This window comes from Corylus avellana, chromosome 1 (assembly GCF_965113065.1).
Source record: "Corylus avellana chromosome 1, dhCorAvel1.hap1.2, whole genome shotgun sequence".
In the NCBI taxonomy this organism is placed as follows: Eukaryota; Viridiplantae; Streptophyta; class Magnoliopsida; order Fagales; family Betulaceae; genus Corylus; species Corylus avellana.
Window position 1 is genome coordinate 40,092,685 of NC_142490.1, and position 9,877 is coordinate 40,102,561.

General features: G+C 34.0%; 1 protein-coding gene across 1 annotated transcript; it reads left to right on the forward strand.

The window, feature by feature from the left end:
- Nucleotides 1-2,594: 2,594 nt before the first annotated feature.
- LOC148589833 (glutamate receptor 2.8-like) lies at nt 2,595-4,881 on the forward strand. Its single transcript, XM_088515351.1, has 3 exons — nt 2,595-2,898; nt 3,976-4,373; nt 4,480-4,881. Exons 1-3 carry the CDS (start codon nt 2,784-2,786, stop codon nt 4,879-4,881), a joined length of 915 nt encoding a protein of 304 aa, XP_088371477.1. The 5' UTR covers nt 2,595-2,783.
- The last annotated feature ends 4,996 nt before the right edge of the window (nt 4,882-9,877 follow it).

Genomic DNA, 9,877 nt, shown 5'->3' on the forward strand with positions numbered 1-9,877 from the left:
TTTTTTGTTTATATTGATTTCCCCAAGCCACGTACGTTGAGGTGACTTCATATTTGCCAAATTTCCACTTGCCACCTTAATTTCTTACCTAGTGGACCTAATAGTCAAAATCACCTTCTCTCTCTCTCTCTATATATATGACGGAAACGATTAGCTTGTGTGTTTGATAATAGTCTTGAAAAGTCTTTTTTTTGTTTTTAAGTATTTTTAGGTGACATTAAGATTAAAAGAATTTTTGTTGTTTTGATTTAAAAAATGTTTATGGGTAATATAAAGGTAAGAAAATGTTTTTTGTGAGTTCCCTTAAGAAAATTTTTTTGTTGGGTTTAAAAAAAATAAAAATACTAAAAATGTTTATTTTGAGAATACATATAAAAGTATAGACATGACATCTTACTCACAAAAATTTAATCGTGTGGCTACTCTTGAAAGGAAGAGAGGGGAAGGTGGTCGTGTGGCTAGCTAAATCTTTCTAGCCTTTTTAATTCTTTGAACTAAAAATTAACCTTGATCTACACCCTTATTTTCCAAAATATTCCTATGATGTGAATTTTTTTAATTTTTTTTTATTATTATTATTTGCTAAAAAGTGTTGTGTCTTGAAAAGTTTAATGTTTTGAATTGTTTATTAAGAGTTTGACAAAATTTTCAAAAACTCTTTTCCATTTTCAAATATTAGTTACATGTAACCCCCACCATCGGTACATTTTTCAAAACAAAACGCATATATATATAAAACACTCTTCTCACAAATCACTATCAATAAATAAAACACAAGGCATTTCTCAAAAAATAATTAAACATACACCCAAATTTTTAGGTGTGGACTTTCCTTATTATATATTAGAAAAATAAAAAAACTGTATAAAGAAATTTTAAAAAAAATTTAACAAAAAAAATAAAGAACTGGCATATGGTGGTCAGCCACCCAGTGATGGCAGAGCTGATTTATTAGGCAGCCTCGCAGTGGTGGCTGCCAAGGTTATTCGACTATCTCTTGGTGGCTGCCAATGAGCTACTTCATTGTTTACCTAGTGTGAGTAACAGGGGTACTCAGCGGCCATACATGCATGTAAACGATGTCGTTTTGAGGAAAAGAAAAAGAAAAAGAAAAAGAAAAAAAAAAACTGGTGGTTTCCGGCCACCCCCATGGCCTTTGGGGTGGCCGGCGAGCCACCCACGGTTTTTTTTTTTTTTTTTTTTTTTTCCCTCAAAACGACATTGTTTTGGGGGGCATTTTTTAAATTGATTTTTTTTTTTCCCAAAAGTGTATTTTAGTAACTTAACCTTGCCAAAATGACGTAGTTTTGAATTTTCCATCCTATTTTACGGTAATGACTAACGGAGTGGCCAAATTGCAATTGGTTGGTAGTTTGGAAGGCTACTTTATCACTGCTTTTTGAACATTAAGGGGCTAAAATGAAAAGGGGCTAAAATGAACATTAGACCGTATGAAAGGGAAAATGATCCTTTTTCAGTCCATTTTGGATCGGAGAGTATCCAGTTAATAGTCAAGATTTCTTATAAGAAATGTAAGGACCTTAAATTGAACACATGTTCTTATAATAAAAATAATAATAAATTATTATTAAAGTTTAATAAAAAATAAAAATAACAATAATAAAATCCATAGAGGTGGCCCAACCACCCCATTGAGGTGACCGGCCGCCCCATTTTTAACCACCCGGACTAGGGTGGCCGAAGCCACCCCGGTGGCCCTTGGGTGTGGTTCGGCCACCCCCAAAGTCAAACCCAATTTTTTCATTTGGGTTTGCCTTTAGGGGTGGCCTAACCACCCCCAAGGGCCACAAGATGGTTGCGGCCACCCCAGACCAACCCTTGGAAGGTGGCCGAACCACCCCAAGGGCCTTGGGGATGGTCAAGGCCAACACTGTAAATTTTTTTTGTTTTTTCCATTTGACCCTTCGGGTGGCTCGGCCACCCCCAAGGGCCATCGGGGTGGCATCAGCCTCTCTAGACCGGCCGGTCTAGGGTGGTCGGCCACCCCGGTGGTTAAAAATGGGGTGGCCGGCCACTCCTATGACTTTTATTATTTTTATTTTTAATTTTTATTCAACTTTAAATACTAGTTTTTTTTTTTTTTTTTTATTACAAGGACATGTGTTTCAATTTGTGGCCTTAGATTTCTTATAAGAAATTTTGGCCATTAACTGGATACCCTCCAGTCCAAAATGGACGGGAGAGGATCCTTTTCCATATGAAAGGAATTTGGACGACTTTTCTCTGTCTATTCACTAGCATATCATTATTGTCATTATTTATTGATTGATTAGGTTATGAAAGGAATTTGGAAGACTTTTCTCACTCTTTCTCTCTCTCTCTCTATATATATATATAAAAGGGGACGAAAATAAGAGAGATTCGAACTAGTGACCTTCACCTTCGCTTTATGAAGGCAATGCGTTGCCTCCAGCCGATTGACAAAAATTAAAACGTTCTTTTATATGAGTTTGCAATAAATTAATTAAACTTTTTTTTTCTTCTATATATATATATGTGTTTGCAATTTGTTTGTTTGTTTCTGATAAAAGATAATTTTGCTTGTCGTGTGGGAAAAAACACAATGGAAGTCATATGATGCTGTGATCGGCGACATAACCTTACTAGCCGACCGAATGCAATACGTTGATTTTACAATGCCATTTGCGGAGTCAGGTTTGTCTATGATTGTTCCAATGAAACCAAAAGTGTCGGCATGGATGTTTATGAAGCCCTTCACGGTGGGAATGTAGGTGGCAACTGGCGGCATCCTAATATACACAATGCTCGTGGTTTGGTTCTTGGAGCGTCAATGCAATCCAAAGTTTAATGGCCCTTGGAAGAACCAGATTAGCACTGCGCTTTGGTTCACCTTCTCCTCTCTCTTCTTTGCTCATAGTAAGTATCAAATATATATATATATATATATATATATATATATATATATATATATATATATATAGAGTGTGTGTGTGGTTTGGGAATGTTTTAGATGAAAGATTTTAAAGAGTGTAAATAGCAAAGTTATCATTTTTAAGTCCCAACTCACAATAAACTATTGCTTTAAAATAACCAATAAGTGGGCATATACACTTGTGTGTATGCTCTAGTACAGTGCAAAGTACTAGACACACACGTGTGTGACGATATAGCTATATCTTAAGCTTAATAGTACTTGATATATTTTAAATATGTATACTTACAATTATTTAGCTTTATATATCTTAAGCTTAGTAATTGATTGATATATATAATACAATTAAAGCCTAAGCTTTAATTGTATTAAATATAATATGTACTTACAAATTATTAAGCTTAATAATTGATATATTTTAAATATGTATACTTGCAATTAATTTTATATATATATATATATTATCATATTTACATGGCAACGTGCTAATATGGCACATTGCCATTTGGCAATGCATTAATTCAACATGTTACCATATGATTTTAATATGGTAACGTGTTGTATTTTCACACGTTACCATATAGTGACGTGGCAACAAATGATGAACAGTTGCCACGTCATTAAACCTATATTTTTTTGTAGTGTAGGGGTTTGATTTGAATCGTACGATGCTTTTAAAATAGATCCAACGATTGAATTTTATATGACTATTAATAAAGTCAACTGTAAGATTAAATTGAGTTTGATCTACCGGTGAGATTAAGTGTCTGTTAATATCTAATCGTAATTTACTGTTACAGTACATGTTCTCTCTCCTCTTTCTAGAATAAAAACTCTATGGGCGCTTTTGTTTGGTTTTGTTTTGTTCAAAATGCAACCAAATTGCAAGAAATTTCTAAACTTCTTTGTATCCTCCGAAAATATTTGTTATAACTCGATGCATACAAATTTGTTAGAATTAATGGGAGCAAATAAATTCTTAAGGAAAGCAAGCCTCATTTCATTTTCTGTTTTGCTTGCGACTTGAAATCACCAATATAGCACGTGGTTTTATATTGCAGGGGAAAAAGTCTATAGCAACCCGAGTCGTTTGGTGATTGTACTATGGCTCTTTGTGGTGTTGGTCCTGAAATCAAGCTACACCGCTAGTCTGTCTTCAATGCTCACAGTTCAACAGCTGCAACCCCGTGTAACCGATGTAGAGTGGCTAAAGAAGAACAACATGAAAGTTGGTTGCGATGGTGATTCATTTGTAAGAACATACCTGAAGAATATTGTTGGGTTCAATCCACTCAACATCTTGAACGTCGCCAGCGAATACAATTACACAGGAGAATTTGAAAACAACAATATCTCTGCTGCCTTTCTTGAACTCCCATATGAGAAAGTTTTCCTCAATAAGTACTGCAATGCCTTCATTGGCACCAGACCCACTACCAGATTTGGGGGATTGGGCTTTGTGAGTAGCAACTCATGAATCTTCAACTTCTTTATAATCCAAATCCGCTCCTCCTTTTCTGCAGAAAGTAATAAAATTATTTTCTTTTCTCTCTCTCTCTATGCAGGTATTCCAGAAAGGCTCTCCAATAGCGAGGGATTTTTCGAAAGCCATTCTGACTCTATCAGAGAATGGTAAGTTAAAGTTACTGGAAAACGAATGGTTGACCCCCATGGACGAGTGTTCAACCAACATAACTTCCAACAGCACTCAAACCCTGAGCCTCCAAAGCTTTTGGGTGCTCTATCTGATATCCTTTGTCACTTCCACCATTTGTTTTCTACTATCACTAAATTGCTCACCAATAAATCGTCAGAATCATGAGCATGCATACGAGGGAAATGTAGCTCCAGATGATGGAAGTGTTTGGAAGAAGGCAATTGGACTAGTAGGATACTTTCGTATCAAAAGTCCAAGAACAACGGAGCCTGTCGAGTCCTCCCCACCAGCTGAAATTGAAATTCTATGAACTCCTAACAGTAGGAAATAGGAAATAGGAAATAATTCAGATTCAGATTAATTTTTTATGTCCATATTATGCAAGCTCTGTTAAAATGTTCATTCTGTATAAGCTGAAGGGTTGACCAGGAACCAGTGTATATATTAATTATATGTAGTGTTGTCCCACATAGGTTATGTATATGTAGTGTCTGTGTTATCCGTATATGCAATTATAGGTACTATATATTCCATGATTATGATGTTGATCGAATGATGTTTTCCATTATTATCTGATAAAAACTTTTTTGACTTAAATATATGTTGATATAATTCTTGAAGAGACAATGCTAAGAGCATCTGACATATATATTTAAAGATGAAATTTTCCAACCAGCCTCAAACAATACCTAAAGGAGAGTGAATATGTGTCGTTTTATAAAAAATATCCCAAATCAAAAATTATAGCACCAAATATAATAAAAGTAGTAAATTATTCGATACAAGAGTGACGAAGTGAAAACCTTTTGAGAAACTCATTAAAGGTAAAATTAACCACTTCATGGTAACCAAACCCAAAAAACTCAACCACTATAGAAGAATATCTTTGTAACCGACACTCATTCCTCGTACCAAGCAAACAACATGTTTAGACTCACTAAAAGAAGCAACATAAAAGACTTTAATACCATATTAAAAAATTAAAATATCAAAGAGCAAAAAGCGATCATTTTGAGAATAAGGAAAAAATAGAGAAAAATAAAATTTGAGGTATTAGTTCAGCCTTAAAGGCCTACTTCTACTCTTATAATACCAAATATGACTATTTTTACTGTATTTGTTGAAATAATGATTAAGCTCCGGTACCGGCCATGTTGAAGTTTGTGGGTAAATATAAAATACGAGAATATATAATAGCGGAAGAAAGAGAGAAAATAGAGACAAAGAATTACGGGCGGTTTGGTGTTAGACATATATGTCCACCACTCTGAATAGCCTATAGGACTATATTTTGCTCATTGACTTGTTTATTTACAAAATTACTGGTGAATTCACTCATCCGCAGAAATGGGTGAAAGATGAGATTAAAAATGATATATTATCATTTCTCATATTATAAATATAAAAAGGTACTGAGAGAGAATAATACAAAAATTCGTAGTGGTTTGGTGGTAGTCCTACATCTATCGTTATAATACCCAAGAAAATTACATGTTTGTTATATTGATTTGATATATATATAAGAAGTCTTATTTATATAGAGAAAAATATAAAAAAAAAAAAAAACCCTCAAATTACTAGCCGTTTGCAATATAGCTACACAATGTTCAAAATGTACTAAAGTAGCCTCTCAAACTACCAAATTGTATCAAAAAGGCCACCTATTTTTTTATATTCCTATAATACCCCTATTCTTTTAACAAATAAAATAATAAAATAATTGTAAAAATAAAAACCAAACAATTTTTTAAAAATATAAGAAAACCAATGGGTGAATAAAAACAAAACAAAAAAAAATGGTTTTTTTTTGGAATAAATAATAAATAATTAGTCACTGTAGTTAGCCTAAATTACAAATTGTTTTATGTCCTATCAAAGTAAAATCAAAGGTATGGTTTTTAAGATATTCCAAAAAAAAAAAAAAAAATAGTCCTGAAGTCAAATTCTGTACCTTTGATTTTACTTTAATACAACATATAGTAATTTGTAATTTAAGCCAACTACAATGACTAATTATTTATTATTTATTCCAAAAAAGCATTTTTTTTTTTTTTTTATTCGCCCATTGATTTTCTTGTATTTTTTTTAAATTGTCGTACCTTTGATTTTAATTTAATACAACATGAAGCAATTTGTAATTTATATCAACTACAGTGACTAATTATTTATTATTTATTTCAAAAAACCTTTTTTTATTTTTTTATTTGCGCATTGGTTTTCGTGTATTTTTAAAAAATTGTTTTTTTTTTTAACAATTATTTTATTATTTTATTTGTTAAAATAATAGGGGTATTATAAGAATATAAAAAAAAAAAATAATAAGTGGCCTTTTTATACAATTTGATAGTTTGGGGAGCTAATTTAGTATCTTTTGAACATTGGTGGGCTATATTGCAAACGACTGGTAGTTTGGGAGGCTTTTTTTATGTTTTTCTCATATATATATGAGAAATGCTAAAGGCCCAACTTTTTTGCCCAACAAAAGTCCAACTTTTACCTTTTATTTTTTTTCTATAAAAACCAAAATGAAAAATGGAAAAAATGTCTGAAGCAATCCTATCTATTTTTTGTCTTTCTTTTATTTAGTATTTTTTAAAAAATGAAAAATAGTATTTTTCTTCATAATAATGACATTTTCTTAAAAAAAAAATGACATTATTATGAAAAAAATACCATTTTTCATTTTTTAAAAAATACCAAATAAAAGAAAGACAAAAAATAGATAGGGTTGCTTCAAACATTTTTTCCATTTTTTATTTTATTTTATTTTTTAAAAATAAATAAGGCAAAAGTTGGACTTTTGTTGAGCAAAAAAGTTGGGTCCCTATCAATCCTCTATATATATATATATATATATATATAGAGAGAGAGAGAGAGAGAGAGAGAGAGAGCATATGTGGTGTAGGTAAGATAAGCCATTGAAGTCAAATATTATAATTATGGTTAGAAATTATGGATCCTATTGAATACATTAAAATTGTAATCCTTTTTTTTTTTAAGAGGAAAACATTTCAGTCACATTCATTCAAAGATAATACGAGCATAAAGCTCTTACAATACAGAACAAAAAGCTCTGAAGCAATCATAGCCGAAGCTACGAAGTTACAAATGTTGAAGATGACATTAAAGATACAATCATTCCAATCTCAAACAAGATCCGCTAACTCATGACTAATCTTTAGATATAACAACATATCTGCTCTAGACAGACTCATTATAATGCATAGATAACTCTTATTCCTCGACCTGAGAGTAGAAAACCCTCATGCCAAAACACTTTCTCTTCGACCCGAAAGCCAAAATATAGATCTCATCTACAACTCAAGGGTTTGGACCTTAAACAAATGCCTCATGGATCAACAAGAGAACATAGCCTTATTACAAGCAACAAAACAACAATAAATCTAAAATAAGGAACAAATAACAGCGGAAAAAACAACAGAAACCGAAAAATAAAGGGAAAATGAAAGCAAAAAAAATCATAAAGCCAAAAAATAAGAGCACACTAGGCAGATGACGGCGGCTTGCTGGAAACAGAAGATGGCGTTGGAAGCAAATAGGGCCTGTGAAACGTGGTGGGGGGGCTCGATAACAGACCCGGCAGTGGACGGTGGATGACAAAGCGGCGCGGAGGAGATCAGCGGCACACTCAAAGAATTGGGGGTAGTTTGAGTGAATCCCGCAAGAATGACACCACAAAGTGTGCCAAAAACATACAAACAAGCAGAAAACAAAGACAAGCAAAAGGGAAAAAAGAACGGGAGCAAAGAGGCAAGGACGGAAGGGGAAGAAAAACTAGGGAGGAAGAGGGGAGGAGGAGGAGAACAAAAGTTCTCCCCCTCTAGGCGGCACTCTCTGCTAGGAGAAGAAACCCTAGCATTAATTATTGAACTACAATTTGAATAAGACTTGAAAACGAATATAAAGAGAACAATGGAAATTTATAAACAGATAAGTTTGTAATTATTAAAATTGTAATCCTGAACAAATATAGAATAAAATGTTATGACTATTCTAGCACGACTCTACATCTGTCAATTTAATGCACCTTAATTTGTATCCTATTACTCACATCCTCCACCTTAATTTAATGCACCTTAACTTAGCATATAGAACATGCTAAGCTAATTCACACTCAAATTTAAAGCTCTATTATTTGAGGAGTCTTTTTTTTTTTTTTGACATATCTGGACAAGAGGGGGAAGATGGATTCAAACTAGTGACCTCCGCTTCATTAGGCGTGGTCCTAACCGATTGAGTTACTTCTTGGGGACAATTATTTGACGAGTCAGGCTTGAAGATTGAATAAATCAAAATTAGTTTTTGATATATCCATAGATAAACGAATAAAATTTATTTCATGTTTTATAAACATTATTACAACCGAAGGATACTTAATTAATTAGACAATTCTTTGACGCAGTGTTTGACGCGGCCTTATATTAGTGACCTAGTGGTCAAGGGTGGCAAAATGGGTACCTAACACGACTCGATTACGACCCGCGGATACTCATTACACGATTAGCCTATACCTAGACATGACCCATTTAGCTAAACGGGTAATTGAGTCTGACACGATTATGACACGAAAATAGCTGGGTAACCCGACACGACCCGTTAAAACTTAAAACCCTAAACTATAAAATTAAAAAATAAAAATAAAAAATAAAAATTGTAATATATGAAGAGAACCCATTTATGGAAATGAGGGAAGAGAAAGGAATAAGAGGGCAATTGCTGCTATGGCTCGTAAGAGCAAGAGGATTAGGGATCTTGGTTTTGGTTTGGGCTTTGTGGGTCTGTGACTCTGTGAAATGCCATTGCAATTGCAGAGACCGAGAAAGAAGGTCTCTTTCCTTCCTTTTTCCTCTTTGTTTTTTGTTTTTCTTTTTTTTGGGGGGGGGGGGGGGGGGGGGGGGGGGGACGCAGAGCGAGAAAATTTAGTTCAGTGCTCATCCTTACTATGCTTATAAACTAGTAGAAAATCTCCACACCAGTAATCTCTAAAGCTTTGTTTGTTTGGCAAGAAATATCGGTGAGGACGGCGACGGTGAGGAGGGAGACCCGAGTGATAGAGAGCCGAGACTCGAGAGGGAGAGTCGGGAGACGCCGAAACGGAGGGAGAGTGAGAGTTTGAGAGACCAAGACTGTCACTTGAGAGAGAGAGAGAGAGCGAGCAGAGATCAAGTGACGAGTGAGAGAGGCAGAGATTTGCTCTGCCTTATCCTGAAGAAGAAAGAAGAAGAAGAAGAAAAAAAAAAAAAAAAAAACCCGGGTCTAGTGGGTCGACCCGTCAGGTGGACCCG